General features: G+C 44.3%; 1 protein-coding gene across 2 annotated transcripts in view; it reads right to left on the bottom strand.

Annotated features, from left to right (window-relative positions):
- The window catches only part of SPPL2A (signal peptide peptidase like 2A), a 113,169-nt gene extending 95,654 nt beyond the window's left edge, over positions 1–17,515 (bottom strand). For both annotated transcript variants that reach the window (XM_077468866.1, XM_077468868.1), the window contains exon 1: positions 17,218–17,515. In XM_077468866.1, the coding sequence (XP_077324992.1) occupies positions 17,218–17,274 (57 nt within the window). In that variant the 5' untranslated portion in view covers positions 17,275–17,515. The remainder of the gene's footprint in view (positions 1–17,217) is intronic.
- Between the last annotated feature and the right edge of the window lie 647 nt (positions 17,516–18,162).

Below are 18,162 nucleotides of genomic sequence, written 5' to 3'. Positions count from 1 at the left end.
CCATGCCGATATGTCACACAGGAAGTTTGAGATCTGTGAGGAAATTGAGGGGGTGAGTTGAGGAGTGGAGAGATAGATCTGGGTGTCATCGGCATAGAGGTGGTATTGGAAACCATGGGAGCTTATCAACTGGCCCAGGGAAGAGGTACAGAGCGAGAATAGGGAGGGTAGTCTCCTACTACCAACTGAAGCCAACTATGTACTGTTTTGTATAAAGACTCTCTGCTACGTGGAGGGTTTCTGGGGCTGATATGGGATCGTATGTGGTGTTGGTATGAATGTGTATGTGTGAAAGTTGTTGGGGTTTTCTTTGTTCTCTAGCACGGGTATTAAACCATGCTCCTGACTTCGTCTTTCTCATCCTTGGGGACTATTCGATTATTGACAGTTTCAAAATCATCTAATGCACGATTTTGTAAAACTTTAAAAAAAAAAAAAAAAAAAAAGTTCATGTGCGTGTAAAGGCAAGTGTCCCAATACTTTTGGTAATATAGTATATTATATATACATATATACACACACACAGACACACACACACACACACAGTATAAATATACCCTCATCCCTTACCTCTGATATATATGCCTGTAAATTGCATCTGATATTAGAGCATGCTATTTAGAGCCCGGACACAAGCCCACACCACCAGAATCCAAATCCTACTGACATCAGTCATCTGTACTTATGCAAAGCACTGTATAATTCCTAATGCAGTATCCAGATGAACATGCATTCCTAGAATAGCCAGATGGATTTTAGAAGAGTTCAGAAATGGTATGTTTTACCATTTACACAAAGCATAGGCCAAGAACAGTCTTCAAACTTTCTAAACAAAGGGCAAGTTCATTATCCATCAGACTTTAGAGGGGCCAGACTGTGGCCTGCACAAGTAGAAAATGTGCTGGTGTTGGTAACAATGCCCCATCGTTGGCATCAGTGGGAGGAATAGTGCCCCATCGTTGGCGTCACTGGGAGGAATAGTGCCCGAAGGGCAGGATGAAGACAAGCAAAGGGCCGCATGTGGCCTCTGGGTCAGTTTGGAGACCTCTGGTCTAAAATGGTAAAACCTTTCACTCTCCTGGCATCATTTTGTAGCCCTGATAACAACATAGTTGCCCAAACCTTTGATAAGTAGTATATGATCTCAAAAAATCTGCAGCGTTTAGGTAACCACAGCACTATTATTTACCAGCTAAAATGTAAATAAAGTAACTGGATCATCTGATTTGGACTGACAAAATATTCCAAAATTCGGATTAGTCATCTATTCAAACCTGTGCTTTGCCCATGCTCACATGATATAGATGTCTTCCTATATGAAAAGATGCAGCCTAGGATGTCAGCAGTGCCTCAAGTCAGTAACGTCATATGACAATAAGAACAGCTGAAGGCCTCTTTCACATTACTAAACACGGCTGTGGTGGAGCAAATATCTTGTGAAAAACTGTGCCCTGGAGCCCAGGTGTTGTGGACAGCCACATCCTGGAAGCCTGTACAAAGCAATCACGGGCTGACAGTAGCTACAACGGTTGGTGTTCGGGGTGGTAATCCCACCACTGGCGATCATCTGTCTCTAACTGCAAGTAATCAATCCCCTTTGTGATTACTGACAAACATCAGCAGACAGCTGTGGCTGTGGTCAGCCGGTCACCGCTTTGCACAGGCTTTCTGATCACCCGCACACACCTGGGCTCCTGGTCACAGCTTCCCAACACCACAGCCAATCTAGCTGTCTGAATGAAGCACTTAGCAATACAGATGATTAAACAGGTATACGATATGCTGTTGGTCAGCCTCTATGACCACAGAATGAGGCATGGCGGAGCGGATATCACTGGAGGGGTTCACCTTAAGTGTCCACTCTGAGTTGTATGGACACCAAAAGTGAGACAATTGCTGCTTTTTTGTGGCACTGCTACAGGAGAATGCAAAGCGATAACGTCAAATGTAAGGCACACTAAATAGTGAAATTGCAGCAGAAAAAGACCAGATCCCTTCTACTGTTTTGTATAAAGCTCATGAGTAGATTTGCAGAAATATAATTTAAACAGATTAAACATATATATGTATTTCATCTGATATGTAGCTGTTTGCTGGGAATTCATCTCTAAATGATCCCAGAATTGTTTTTATTATGTCAATGTGTTTTTTTTCATAGCAGTGAGTTAGTGTTCCTAAACACACAACAGTAAAATCAGTCTGCATATGCAGTAAAGCATGCTTGTTATACCCACTGTGGAACCTAAGGGTTTATTCCTCTGCATTGCGTAAAAAGGCTGTTTGATCCTCTTCTTCCACTGTCCCTAATCCAGGAGGGTGCATGTGATCAGCGCTGTACAGACAGAGGTTCAGGAGAATGAAAACTCTTACAAGCTTTACCCAGACACTGATAGAAGTCACAAGGCTGTTTATATTTAGGCTCCATGCACACTAGCGTTTTTTTTTTTTTTTTTTTTTCTATTTGTTTTTTTTTAGCAAAAGAAAAAGCTGGAAAAAATGCTAGATAAAAAAACTCTGGTAATAGCTTTTTGTAGTAACGTTTAAAAGCGTTTCTGCTGAAAAAACGATCCAAGAAACTTTTTTTTTTTTTTCCCTGTTCCTAGACGCTGACGTTTAAAAAACACTAATAGCCTAAATTAGTGTGCACAATAATAATAATAATAATAATAATAATAATAATAATAATATCACAATAAAGCGATTATTAATTGGTTTATGCATAAGTTATAGCGTTTATAAAATAGGGGATAGTTTTATGGCATTTTTATTAATTTTTTTTTTTTTTTACTAGCAACGGCGGCAATCAGCAAATTTTTATTGTGCCTGTGACATTATGGCGGACACATCAGACATTTTTGGGACCATTGTCATTTATACAGTGCTATACAAATGCACCGATTCCTGTGTAAATGACACTGGCAGTGAAGGGGTTAACCAGGGGGTGGCAGAGTAGGGGTTAAGTGTTCCTAGGGGCGTGTTACTAACTGTGGGGGGCTGGGCTTTGTGTTAGTGAACACTGATCTCTGCTCCAATCACATGGAGCAGAGATCAGCGTCACTTGTTGCTAGGCATAACGGGGAGATGCTATTTACAACAGTATCTCCCCGTTCAGCCTCCCTGTGAGACGATCGTGGGTATCCCCGAGGCGATCGAGTCCGCGGGACATGCAAACAGACTCACGGGGGTCCCGACCGGCATGCGAGTGTGCCGCCGGCGGTGCGCACACGATGGCAGGGCGGCATATAGAAATGGACGTACCTGTACGCCAATATGCCTGCCCGTGCCATTCTGCCGACGTACATCGACGTGCGCCAGTCGGGAACTGGTTAAAGAACTTATCGCAGTCCCTCTATAAAGTCGCTGATCACTGCCATCACTAGTAAAAAATAAAAAAAAACATTTATAGAGATATGCCCTAGTTTGTAGGCGCTATAAGTTTTGCACAGACCAAAACAACATACGCTTATTGGGATTTTATTTTTTACCCAAAATAGGTAGCAGAATACTTATGAAGAAATTCAATTTAACTTTTTTTTTTTATTGGATGTGTTTTATAGCAGAAAATGTTTTTTTCAAAATCGTCACTTTTTTTTGTTTATAGAAAATAAAATAAAAACTGCAGAGGTGATCAAATACCACCAAAAAGAAAGCTCTATTTGTGGGAGAAAAAAAATTAATTTTTTTTGGGGTATAGTGTCACATGGCCGTGCATTTTGTCAGTTGAAGTTATGCAGTGGGAGTGAGCATGTGCGGAACTTCCGGGGAAGATGCTCTAGCTGGGAGCTCCAACTCGCTCCAGCCCTCCAAGGCCCCCAAGCCAGCTAAAACTAGCAGGATTCCCCGTAACTGACCTTCCCGATCCTCAGAAGAGTCTGTGCACCTGCCTGCATGCCGGGAAACCACCGCAGGAAGGAGGTTAGCCGGCAACTCTACTTCGGCCTATCCACCCACACATCCCTCAAGATGGCGACCACGGTTCCTCCAATGCGGAGGTAGAGGGGACCAGGACTCCATTGCGGACCCACCACTGTCACACTAGCAAGCCTGCTTCTTGGCAACTCCTGATTGTAACAGCTCCCCACGACACCTCCCTGGCCTCCACTGAGTCGCTTTTCAGCAGGACGATGGCAGACCTCCTCCATACCCCCCATGCTGCATACTCCTCTCAGTCATGCAGGCTCCCAGCAGGCCTCCTCCCTGCCTCAATGCCACCCCACTGTGAAGGCCCAGCTTTTGAATAGTTTCTCAGAAATGCTGGCTACAGGACTTGCTCAAAACGCCATTCAGATCACATCATCCATTAAGGCAGACCTACAGAGCCTTGGGGCCCGTATGGATGTCATTGAACAGGCAGTAGATAATGCAGTCACATGCACTAACCAAAACACTACTTGCATTCAAACGCTGCAAGAGCAACATTTAATCGCACTTGCTAAATTCGATGATTTGGAGAACAGAAGCAGGTGCTACAATTTCCTTATCAGAGGTATCCCTGAATCGGTCATGGACATTCCGGGAACTGTTAAACTGTTCATAAAAGATCTAATTTTGGATATCCCATTTCCCACTTGAACTGGACAGAGCCCACAGAGAACTGCCACCCCAACCCTCCTCCCCCCCACGCAAGGACAGGCTTCTGAGGGATGTAGTGGTAAAGCCTCAGTACTATGGAGTGAAAGACATCATGAGAAAATCCTGCAACCTTGACAACCTCTCAATACAAGGAAATAAAATTCAAATTTTTGTGGATATCTCCCCAACCACATCCAGAAGAGGAGATCCCTCAAAACTCTCCTGGAAATATTGGCACAGAAATCCATAAAACATTGATGGTCCTTCCCTTTCTGCCTTCAGTTCCAGTACAGGGACAAAATCATATGGATTCACCAGCTTCCAGGAGGGTGAACAACTTCTTCAGCTCGCGATTACCTCCCAAGAATTAGCTCCCCAACAGACAGCTCACCGCCCAAACTCCGACCCCCTCCAAACAACCCCCTAACATTGCTGTGGAACAGACAACAATCAAAGCGACACCAAGATTCAATCCTAATCCACTAGTCCCATATGGGATGGTCGTCTTCCTTTTCCCGGATGGTCATACCCTCCTACAGTGTAGTCGGATACACTACACCCGCCTTGTTATTTGCTTGACCCAATGAACTAGCAGTGTCATCTCCGACTCCACACACCTATCCTCTGTTTAGTTTTAGTGACTGAACTCAAATAGTTAGATATGGCTGGCTGCTCTGGAAATTGTTCCGCTTCTCTCTCCCCTCCCCCTACCCTCTTCCTCCAAGTTGGTAACCTACTGTTTGCCAAGTGATTATACCTGTTGACTCAGTTTGTCAAGCTTATTATCTCCATCTTCCTCATTTCAAAGGTCCTTTAAAAAGAGAGGAAAGAAAGATAATATCTTGGACACCTTAACTCTTTCACCCATCTACCTCTGTCCCTCTCTTCCCATCATGCCTGCTCCCTCTTTACCTGCTCTCTTTTGTACTCCTCAGGAACTTTAATGGAAAGCCAATCACAACCCAACAGCTTGGACCTCGCTCAGTGGTCAGGGTTAGGTATCCCTCACATATACTTGCAACCCCCCTCCTGGTATCCATGGCTGATTGGACTCCCCCGCAGATGACTCAAGATAGCTTTGCATAACACTTAGGGGCTGAACTCCCAGACTAAGACGCAAGGCTTTTCAGAGCTACCACTCTAGGGGAATGGACATCGTCCTACTCAAAGAAACCCACTTTCCAAAAAGCTACACACCCTCTTTTCTTCATCACAGCTATCCCACCTTTTATTTGGCAAATGCATAGGCCAAGAAAAGAGGGGTAGCTATCCTCTTCTCCAAATGAAGAAAGAAATTCACATGGTATCCCACGCCTCTATTCATGCAGTACCATGGTCAGACCATTCACTAGTTACCCTTAAAATTACAGAATCCCCAGCCCACTCGGGACCCTTCCATTGGCACTTTAACAAAACCATCTTAACCAACCCAGTACATTGCAACACGTTAGAAACATTTACATGTTAGAAACATTTACATGTTAGAAACATTTACAAACTGAATTCCATAACCTCTGCCTGGCACCCACTTTTCACAACCCCAAATTCCCCCCAGGGATGGCCATCAAAGCTTTCAAGTGGTGGGTGAACAAGGCCTTTATCGAATTGGGCATTATTTCAACTCAAACAACCCCTTTAACTTAAGCTACTGTGTCTCCAAACTTGTATTTCATATGCAATGTAGACTAGCACATTATTCTATTGTCTTGCAGGGTTTTGTTTTCTACGGTTTACTACCGCTTTAAGTTTTAGAACCAATTTAATTATAGAAATGTCCCAGCTGCCTGTGCTCTCAACCAAACTACTGGTGTCACAACTGATCACATGCGTAGCACCATAGCAACTGCAGATCAAAGAGGCTAAGATGGCAGCTTCCTTGGATGTAAAGGACAGGAGGGTTTAGCTGCACTTTAAGACCCCTTTCACACCAGGGCGTTTTGCAGGCGCTATAGCGTTAGAAATAGCGCCTGCAAAACGCCCTAAAGAAGCTGCACCATTGAGTGTAGTGTGAAAGCCCCGAGGGCTTTCACACTACAGCGGTGCGCTGGCAGGACGTCAGAAAAAAGTCCTGCCAGCAGCTTCTTTGGAGCGGTGAAGGAGCGGTGCGTTTACCGCTCCTCCACCGCTGCTGCCCATTGAAATCAATGGGGCAGCGCTGTAATGCCGCCGGCAAAACGCCGCTGTTGCGGCGTATTGCCGGCGGTTTTAACCCTTTCGCGGCCGCTAGCGGGGGTAAAAGCGCCCCGCTAGCGGCCGAAATGCGCCGCAAATCCGGCGGTAGCGGCGTTTTACCGCCGACGCAAGGTGCGGTGTGGTGTAAAAGGGGTCTAAAGTGGATGCAAATCTGCCATACACCCCATGAAGTGAACAGCCTCACATGATACACAGAGATGAAACAAATCTCCCAACATAAGTTTTACACGTATAGCTTCCATCTTCATATACTGTTTAGAAGGTACACGTCCCGTTAGAATTTTCACTTGCCCTGTAGGAGTGGATACTTGCTATACACTGAGACAGATGATTGGAGAGGAAAGGCACACACCCCCTCCCCACACATGCAGAGTGTGCTGGTAGCATCCTCCTCCAACACACACTTCTATCTCCTGTCTTGGAGAGCTTGTCAAAAGTTCTCATGCTGATGATAGGGCTTTAGAAAAACACTGCAGATAAGTGCCGTCTCAAATTTCATTCATTGGGTTTACATCCACTTTAACGAAACTTCAGTCGAACGTTAACGCTTGCCAACCAGACACTGTCGATGTACGGCAGCAGGTTCAGGCAAATCGCCATAGGTGTACATCGGCTCCTTATGCCGGCCATACACGGTTCGAAATTTCGAAAGAATTTTCTTTCGAAAATCGTATCTAAGAATTTCCGTATGAATTTCGCACCATTACAGCAGATTTTCGTGCGGAAATAAAATTTGAGGAATCGGACATGTTGGAAATTTTTTTAAAAACAAATTATTTTCTAATCAATGATGGGAGAATCATGCGAGAAACGTAATAAGAAAAGAAAATGTACGGAGAGAAAAGAAGATTCCCAGCTAAGAAAATTCTTTTCTGTAGCAACATGAGGTGAAATTGAAGGCTTGGTCGGCTGAATTTCAAAAATCAATGGTGGCATCATCGGATCACAAAAAAAACGAATTTTCTGATTTTGAAAAGAAAATTTGTTCGAAATTCGACCGTGTATGGCCTGCATTAAAGGAGCTGCACCAGGCGTGGGTGTGCGCACAATGTCCCCCGGCCACCAGAACAGGGATCTGTCAATGTAAACAGACCCCCGTTCTGACAGGGGGGTTTGAGAGGTCTGCTGTTCCTAGTGATTAGGAACAGCGATCTCTCTCCTCCAGTCAGCCCAGCCCCATACAGTTAGAAATACTCCCCAAGGAACACATTTAACTCCTTGATCGCCCCCTAGTGTTAACCCCTTCCCTGCCAGTGACATTTATACAGTAGTGGCTATTTTTTAGCTCTGATCGCTGTATAAAATGTCAGTGGTCCCAAAAAATAAAATAAATAAAAGTGTCCAATCTGTCCGTTGCAATCCAGCAAACAAAAAAATAAATAAAAATGATATATATATTGCATATTGGCCTAAACTGATGAAGACATTTTTTTTTGGGGGGGTGCATTATTATAGCAAAAAATATATTTTTTTTTTTTCAAAATTGTCGCTTTTGGTTTGTTTATAGCGCAAAAGATAAAAATCGCAGAGGTGATCAAATACCAACTAAAGAAAGCTCTATTTGTGAAAAAAAAAAAAGAAAAAGTATGTCAATTTTGTTTGAGTACAACGCTGCACGCAATTGTCAGTTAAAGCGACGCGGTACCACACCGCAAAAAATAGCCTGGTCATTCGGGGGAAAATCTTCCAGTCTGTAAGTGGTTAAGGGAAATTTCCTCAATGGTGCACAAAAAGAAAAAAAAAATTACATGGCAGGGGTTTTAACTCTTCCCTACTCGAAAATGAAGAAAAAATAAAACAAAATTGGCTTATACACGCTCTAATGAATACAGAGCTGCATTAATTTGCATCTTGTTTCTCCTTGAAGTTCAGCTTTAATAATTCTCAGACACTCTCTCTCTTTTTATTTTCTAGTTGGTCCTAAAGCTCTTCTGTAACAAAAACACATATGCATTCTTATCCTTGTCAATTTCAAAACTTTGCACCTGCCACCTTCCTTCGTGCTTACGGCTACCCCCAGCCTTCATTATCCAAGTACAAGTTCTCCCTGTGACTGTCTGGGTTTCCTCCCACACTCCAAATACATGCTGGTAATTGGCGCCTGTCTAAACTGGCCCCAGTATATAAGTGTGTGAATGGGAGTTACAGACCTTAGATTGCAAGCTCCTTGAGGTCAGGGACCGATATGAATGTACAATGTAAATGTAAAGCTCTGCGTTAATTGTCAGTGCTATACAAGTACATTTATATATGTAATAAATAAAGACAGCTGTGGCAAGAGATCATATAGTTGCTGTCTAATATTCTGGTTAAGACAACAAATCAGAGAAACGCCTTTTTTAAAACATTGGGATTTGCCATGAACAACATGATCTGCCACCACGGCTTTGACTGCGTACTGGAGGCTGTAGAGATTCAAAGCTGCAAGAAGATGAATATGTAACATCTTGCATGAAGCAGTTGTAAAAAGTCAGAAGGCTTTTCATCTTATAGAGGAAGTTAACCCTGGTGGGTTTCACTTCCTCTTTATTTCAATGCATGGGTAAAGCATAATGGGCTACTATGCATCGCATAGTAGCCCATTATGTGTCACTTACCTGAAACTGAAGCCTGCGATGTCACTGCTGTCCCCACTAGCAGGGAGCATCCATTTCCCCCCCCCCCCCTCTTCCTTCTGGGGCTGCCGGCGAGGGATCCATGAAGAGGAGGATCGAGGCTGCTTTGTGCAAAACCACTGCACAGAGTAGGCAAGTATAACATGTGTTTTTTTCGTTTAAAAATAACAAAGGAGGACTCTAGTTTACACTTTAAGTTTCATCGTTATGTAAAAAAAATTAAAAAAATAAACGCAGCAAAAACAATCATACTTTATACCTGCACTGTGCATTGTTATTTCGAACCTCCTCTTCTGGGGTCCCCCGTCGGCGCTCTAGGCTCAAATGCACCACCATAGCAAGTCACTTCCTATGGGGGCTCAAGTGCAGACTCCCTCCCAAGTTAGGATGTATGCATCTATAGACACAAACAGCCTGGCTGAGCTTCACCCTCCCTGCTCCCTCCTCAAAGGATTTGACTGACAGTAGCAGGAGCCAATGGCTTGGCTATTTTTTACCTTGGTGAAACGAAAGTGTTAAGGTTAAATATGTCCTGCCTTTAGAACCACTTTAAAGACCGACGCAGGAAATTAAAATCGTTCAGGTTTAGAGTAGGATACAGGTGACTCCTGCCCCTGTAACCCTTATATGTCCCACATAAACCACTGCTCTGACACAAAGCCAGAATGTCCATGCACTAGTCATATGATCTGTTGAAGAGGAGAAGCAGAGCTCAGGCAGAACAGAACTACTGGTCACCCCTATCTGAACATCTGTCCCACAAGCCACTTCAACTGAAACACCACAAGTAGTGTGTGGCATTTGTTTACTGCAACAGATGCCATGACTGTAGACTATAGAGCAGCAATTCCAGCTGGCCAGGTGTTACCATTATGTTAATAAAGCAGGATAGACAGGGTGGATAGGATACCCGTAGACTTTAAGATATGTAAAATAGCAAACCAAGCAGTCACTTTAAAAAGACATACTTCCTTATATGTTTAACCACTTCCATACAGGACCATTTCTGGAACTTTTTATTTACAAATTCAAAGTGGTTGTAAACCCTTACAAACCACTTTGACCTACAGGTAAGCCTAGATTAAGGTTTACCTGTAGGTCCAAGAAATATCTCCTAAACCTATATGCTTTAGGAGATATTTACCTGAAGACAGCCACTGCTGTCTACGGCACATGCGCTGTAGACAGTGGTGCACAGGCGCACTGGGTAAGCCGCAGGTCGCTGCGATATGCCGCGAGTGTCGGATCCCATGTGCATGCGCGGGAGTGACGTCACCGCTGCTCCGGCGAATCACAGCAACGGAGCAGTGAGACCCACCCAAAAGATGGACGCTCGGAACTACAGGGGACAGCGGTGACATCGCTGGCTCCTGTGTCAGGTAAGTGATACATAATGGAATACTATGCGATGCATAGTAATGCATTATGCTTTACCTTTGCAGGGAATCAAAGAGGAATTAAACTCATCAGGGTTTACTTACTCTTTAAAATTAGTATTTATTGACAAATTTAAATTTGTATTTATTGCTAGAAAATTACTCAGAACCCCCAAACATTACATACACACACATACATACATACATATAATTTTTTAGCAGAGACACTAGAGAATAAAATGGCGGTTGTTGCAACTTTTTATGTCACACAGTATTTGTGTAGCAATTTACCAAAATAAATAAAAAAAACACAGTAAAGTTAGCCCCAATTTTTTTGTAGCATGTGAAAGCTCAGAGAAGACCTACTGCAGGCAAGCTCCAGCATCCACATAGATATACATATATAAAAATAAATGCTCATTGCACAATCAATACAAACCAATTTATTGAAGATAAAAATGGATCCACTCACATTTAATGTAGGTAAAACAGGCATGTAGAAACGTCCAGCGTTTCAAACCACTAAGATGGCCACCACATCACCGCCCACAATCTGCATCGCACATCCAAAGCTTCACCCAATGTTTCGTCACCAAAAGTGCATCATCAGGGGCGTGATTGGGATTGTAAACATCCCTTGGAATGGGAATAGTGCGTGACAGGTCCTCTTTATGAAGACTGTCTGGTCAACAGAAATCTCTATGCACAACTTCCGGCGGCGACCTATTCAATCTTTGGCTAGCCAAATCGCACGGGCAAGCCAGAAGCAGCACTGGAGGGCAGTGGGGGGGGGGGGGGGGGGATTATAATGTGGTTGTTGTAAACCTTTATCTACACCCAGTGAAGTGACTGCCCTCAGGTGATACACAGATCAAACAGATCATCCTACATAGGTTGAACCTGTTTATCTGCAGCGCTCTGTCCCTCTACAGCCAGAGTGTAGAATATTACAGGATCTCTCAGCTCTGAAAAGCAGGGAGCAGAAGTTACCCTCAAGCAAGGAGAGCTGATTGGAGGGAAGGGACACACCTGCCTTCAACTGAGGCTGTCAATCACAGACCGTGCCCTCCCAGTCCCCTTTTTTCTCTTGATGTCAGGAAAACTCAACAAAAGTGACTCATGCCGATACAGGAACGAGGCAGCAGAGAGAAATTGCACTTTTAGTACTCTGGATTGACAAGCGCACACACACACACACACACTAGAGGGCTAGGCTTTGTTCATACATCATGTGAAAGCCTCTACACCAGTAGCAAGCAAAATCTAACCAGCAGGGGTCTCCCTCAGTACCCAGGCATCAGCCAATAAGCACAATTAAATGCAGTCAATTAGAAATCCTCATTTACACCAGTCTATGCGGGTTCGCTGTAAAACATAGCCTAACCCAACCACTCAGCCATTCCAATTAGAGACTTCACTGATGTTGTACTTGGGTGATGAACAGAATAACTCAAAACAGACAAAATAAAACAGTCAAGCCAGCAATGTCTGTAGGTTAAATTCAGAGTTCAGATCCCGTGGGACTAAAAAGTGCCCAGTTTATAAATCCATGTTTATTTTGTGGATAGGTACTGTATTAAACTCCCCTCTTCAGGATGACACATTTAGTACATATACCCCCTTAACCCTTGGTACCTCTGGTCTACTGCCATGTACAGTTGCAAAATATTGTACCAGAGAACTATTGTCATCCATGTTTGATGCTCCAAACGTGTTCACCAATGTGAACCCTCAACTGACATTTCGTTTTACCAATATAATATTTAAAGCAAGGACATTCCAGGATATATGCCTGTATATAAACACAGCAATAAAAGGGTATGTCCTATTCACTTTGCTGTGAATGTTCTCTTAAAATCAGTCTGGAAATAAACACACACAGACCCTGTCACCAATCTAAAATTGTAGGTAAAAGCACAGAAGTACCGTATTTTAAATTCCTATTTGCAGGGTTTTTCCTTTGGAAAAATCGGACTACTCCAGGAGAGTGGATTCCCTAGCCCAGCCCCCTCTCTCTCTCCGCAAATCATAGCATTCTTTTCTTTAGGGATAACCAGTTACTGTTTGTGCTGGCCCAGCTCTTCTGCTCCTCCCCTCACCCCCTTAATAACCTTTTACAGTATTCAGCTTCCAGGGAAGCCGGTGAGAGGAATACTATAGAGCAGGGGTCTCCTAACTTTGAAAACAAAGGGCCAGTTCACTGCCCTACCAAGCCTTAGGGGGGCCGAGTGTGGCCTGCGGGAGCAGAAAATGCCCTGGCATTGGTGGAAGTAAACAAGGCCATAGTCTTGGTGGTCAGCGGGAGCAAAAAATAAAAAATGACACAAATCCTGTCAGTGGGAGGAATAGTGCCCAATCATTGTATCAGTGAGAGGATTAGTGACCGATAACTGGTGTCAGTGGGAGGAATAGTACTCCATCATGGGCATCAGTGGGAGATATAGTGCCCCAAGGGCTGGATAAAGGCAAACAAAAGGTCACATGTGGCCTGCGGGACACAGCTTGGAGACCCCTGCTATATAGCATCACTTCCAAGATGGCGGCACCCAGCTGCCGTCTCGGGGGCCACTACACCAGGGAGATACCGCCAAAGTGCAATGTTAAAAATGCACACAAGGGGTAGATGTGACGTCAGTAACAAGAGAGGATCAGCAGGCAATAGACAGGCTACATGCTCAGAGCCAACTGCTCCTTCTCCTAGCTGCTCCAGGCGGATGGACCCTGCAGGACGGGGAAACTGAGGCTTCTGTTTACTGATGATACTTTTTAGTACCACTGGCGCATTAAAATGTTTTTAATGAGAACAGAAAAAAAAAAAAGTAAATAAAGAAAAAAAAAATATATAGTCCCTAATTTGGCAGGGGACAGCAATAGAGTTGGGCAGGAGGGATGATGCCATGGAGGGTCACTCTTTTGCTCCTTGCATGCTTGGAATCTTTAGAAGGCTTATGGACCTTTTATTTCAAATGAGCATCTTCTTTGTACATATGATGTGTCAGTTAGGGCTTAAAGAGACTCCAAACAATATCCTTATCAAAAATATTTATACACATCCACTATTTAATGGCCCTCTAATCTATTTTTCATTAAATTGTTTCCTACCTCCATGTAATATCCTCTGAACGCCCAAATATTTCCTTCCACCCCTCACTTCTGTTTGAAACGAGCACTGCATGTTAGTTGCGGTTATGTGCACTGCTCTATGCCCCCTACACATCCCATAGTCCATCTCAGGAGCAAGCAAGAGGTTGGCTACGTATACTGGGACCACAATAGTAGGATAGTCAATGTAGCCACCCTCTATTAGGAGGGCAAATCACAACAGCAGAAAGAAAGGGAATTTGGAGATTTTATGGAAGCTGAGAGCATTAGAAGGGACTTATTACCGTGGAGAATTCTTGAATAGATTTTGGTGTATGGTATGTTAGGTGCTTTTACTAAGGAAAGATCTCTGTGTGTAGTACGAATGATCGGTGGGTATTGAGTGCTCAGATCGGCTTCTGCTAATCACAGCAGAAGCAGCCTGTCACTGGTGCACCCTCCCCCTGCAGGCTAAAGGGCAGAAAAAAAAAATATATATATATATATATATATATATATATATATATATATATACACACACACACACACACACACAATTTTGCAAAAAAAGAGAGCCAACCAGCATCAGTAAAATTACAAAAGTGGAAGCTCCACTTATCTGTTTAAATTTCCCCCAAACCCCCCCGCTGCCACATGTAGCACCTTTGGGGGGGGGGGTACCTGGCGGCCAAGGCGAGATCACTGGGAAGTTTGGCCCCCTTCCCCCCCCCAAAAGGCTTCACTGCCAGGTCTCCCTACAGGCAATGGCCGTGGTAGCACCCGAGAGCCAATGGAATTCCAGGACAGGCAAATGTTATAATATTAAAAGTCTCCAGGTCCAGTATGTGTTGCTGCTGACTTATTTCACTGGGGGCGGAAATTGCGAAACTCAGATTTTTAGTCACACAGCACAACTAAACTTCCCTTTTCCTGAAACATTCTGATTCCAACTATACTAGATTCAGTGCATTCTAAATGAGACAACTGTCAACAAGAGTTTAATCTGCAGCTACTAAGATACGGAGTGTAATTAAAGTATAACTGAAGATTTTTTTGTTGTTGTTGTTTTCAATAAAGTTGGGAATGGTTAGAACCCTCCAGATTTTTCTTTTGTCTTCTATTGGAGTTCTTCTATTTGTGTCTCATATCAATATCTCCCTTCTCTTCCTATCCCATAGACACCACAGGAAGTGGAAGGACATTCCTTCAAAGCAAGGGTAGTGTTAGATGCACTAGAAGATTTCAGTAGACCTGACTAATAATTTAAGTTAAGTTATGCCAGCGAACACTTTTTAAGCAGTTACAGCAACAGTTCCCCCCATTTGGGATAAAGTTTTTACAGAAACAAATAAAAATGATTTAAAAAAAAAAAAAAAAAAAAAAAAAAATTCTCAAACCCTCCAACTGCCACTTTTGCTAAACACCATTATCTGTTAAATGAATCTGAAAAACAGACATACTGGCAGGATCACCAGATGAAAAAAAAAGTATAAAAAAAAATAAAATAAATGCAGCTATTGGATTCAGGGCTGGTTTACAAATGCAGTTAGGGACAGTAAAACATGCAGCTGAGCCACATTATTACTGTTCCATGGCCTCTTGACACCTTAAGCTGCTAAATTGTAGACCTGCTGCAACGCTTTGTAGCCATAGCAAGAATTGGATCTCCAGTAGAGCTTGGCGTGCACTACTGCCCACCAAATGCAGCCCATTCAAGTGATGGCATTCAGTGGAAGTGCATGCTAAAAATGTAAACAATCCCTTTAGGATTGGTATGCTGCAATATATTAAAAAATGTCAGTAAAGTTTTGCCCCCCATCCCATACAACTGGAGGCCATGCAGACAGTGGTGGGAGAAGAGTAAGGATGCGCTCCGGTGTGTTCACACAGCCCACGTATAGAGCCCGCCAGGGAGTCAACACTGCGCTGATCACAGGCAGTGAGACATTGTTCCGATGCAGAGATCAGGAAATGTCTCACTGCCTGTGATTAGCGCAGCACCGACTTCCTGGCAAGTTCTACACGTGGGATGTGCGAACACGCAGGAGCTCATCCTTAGAGAAGAGCGAGGCTTTCATATCCCCAGCTCACTGCACCAGCTGCAGGGACACGGAGCTTTCAGCAAACCAAGAACTGAGCAATCAGCGGTCATGTGATCACTCAGATTTCAGGCTTAGAACCATTGTGGGACAGTTGTTGCAGCATATAGTTTTTTGGGAATTCAACACTTCTACTTTAATAGCACTCCCTTATACCAGCTCTTGGATGGGTTTTTGTGCCAAGCGAAATCGCATGGTGCTGTGGTGTATTTTTCGAAGAGGGTTGGGGACTTCTTCACCCACATTTCTCGCAGGTACAGCAGCCTGTTCCAATGAATAGATTATCCGTATCCCCCCCCCCCCCCCAGTGCTCCCAGTACACACAGACCGGTGTACGATAGCCATGAATACAGTCCCAGTGCTCCCAGTACACACGGACCGGTGTACAATGATAGCCATGAATACAGTCTCAGTACACACAGACCGGTGTACAATGATAGCTGTGAATACAGTCCCAGTACTCACTCACAGACCGGTGTACAATGATAGCCGTGAATACAGTCCCAGTGCTCCCAGTACAATGATAGCCGTGAATACAGTCCCAGTGCTCCCAGTACACACGGACCTGTGTACAATGATAGCCGTGAATACAGTCCCAGTGCTCCCAGTACACACAGACCGGTGTATAATGATAGCCGTGAATACAGTCCCAGTGCTCCCAGTACACACAGACCGGTGTACAATGATAGCCGTGAATACAGTCCCAGTGCTCCCAGTACACACAGACCGGTGTACAATGATAGCCGTGAATACAGTCCCAGTGCTCCCAGTACACACAGACCGGTGTACAATGATAGCCGTGAATACAGTCCCAGTGCTCCCAGTACACACAGACCGGTGTACAATGATAGCCGTGAATACAGTCCCAGTGCTCCCAGTACACACAGACCGGTGTACAATGATAGCCGTGAATACAGTCCCAGTGCTCCCAGTACACACGGACCGGTGTACAATGATGGCCGTGAATACAGTCCCAGTGCTCCCAGTACACACAGACCGGTGTACAATGATGGGCATCTATACAATCCCAGTGTTCCCATTACACAGGGACCAGTGTAGAATGACGGCTGAATACAATCCCAGTATAGTGATGGCAGTGTAGTGTCAGCTGGGCTCTAGGACCACACTGAGTCCAGTCACCATGGCTGGCACTTTATCAGATGCCATCACACAGCTGCTTCAGGTCACATACCAGTACACACCATTACACCCCATAATAAGATTCAATACACAATGCCCCTCCCCCGGTCTCAGCTCTTCTACCTGTTGCTCGGACATTACCTGAGGCCAGTGCATTAGGGGGAGGAGGAGGAGGCCCAGCAGGCCGGTCGGGCCCATTGTTCGGCTGTCAGTGTTCACAGACGGGTCGGGGTGTCATGAAGCCTCTCAGAGAACTGAGACACAAGCAAAAGCGGCTGTCCGGTGCTCTCGGTGACTGTTCGGTGACCGGCCTGTGTGTTGCCCTTTACCCGGAGAGAAGTGCGCTGTGTCCGGAGAAAGCCAAATCTGTTTTCCCTGTGATCAGCTCTGCATAGCAACAGGTGACGCGATAGACATAGATCCGATCCAGTCCGCGCATGCACGCCAGCCTTCCAGAAATCCCCGTCCTGGGAACAAGCCCAGAAGGCGGGGCCTGAGTATTCGAGGAGTGAATTCCTCCGGGTTCCTGATAGAACACGCCCCCCATCCACATTATACAGAAATAGAATAATCCAAAAAAAAAAAAATTTTATTATCCACTTGCCTTCCAAAGTAATTTAGCCATTCTCACTAAAATCAGCATTTTGGCTATAAATCTATTTAAAACCTCCAAACGTTATATATATATATATATATATGGCTTTTTTCAGCAGGAACATGGGGGAACGTAGTTTGGGCACCTCCAGAACTGGATTTATGTAATGGCAAGGGGTGCTGGAATGTTCTGGAGGGACAATCTATTGTTCTGCTGAAGAATCTATTGTTGGTGGAAGGGATCTATTTTTGCAGAGGGGGTCTGTTGTTACTGTGGAGGTCTTCTGTTGCTCCAGGGGATCGTTTGTTGCGGGAGGGTCTATTGATGCTGGCTACTGGGGAATCTATTGTTGCTGGAGGGGATCTATTTTTGCAGGGGGAAGTATTGTTGCTGGTGGGGGATCTATTGTTGCTGACGGAGGTCTTATGTTGCAGGAGGTCAATCGTTGCTGGGAGGGATTTACTGTTGCTAGCTGTTGGGAGACCATTGTT

This window comes from Lithobates pipiens, unplaced genomic scaffold (assembly GCF_037356315.1).
Source record: "Lithobates pipiens isolate NorthernLeopardFrog02 unplaced genomic scaffold, aLitPip1_a1.2 Scaffold_8, whole genome shotgun sequence".
NCBI classification, from domain to species: Eukaryota; Metazoa; Chordata; class Amphibia; order Anura; family Ranidae; genus Lithobates; species Lithobates pipiens.
This window is presented reverse-complemented; position numbering and strand designations above follow the sequence as displayed.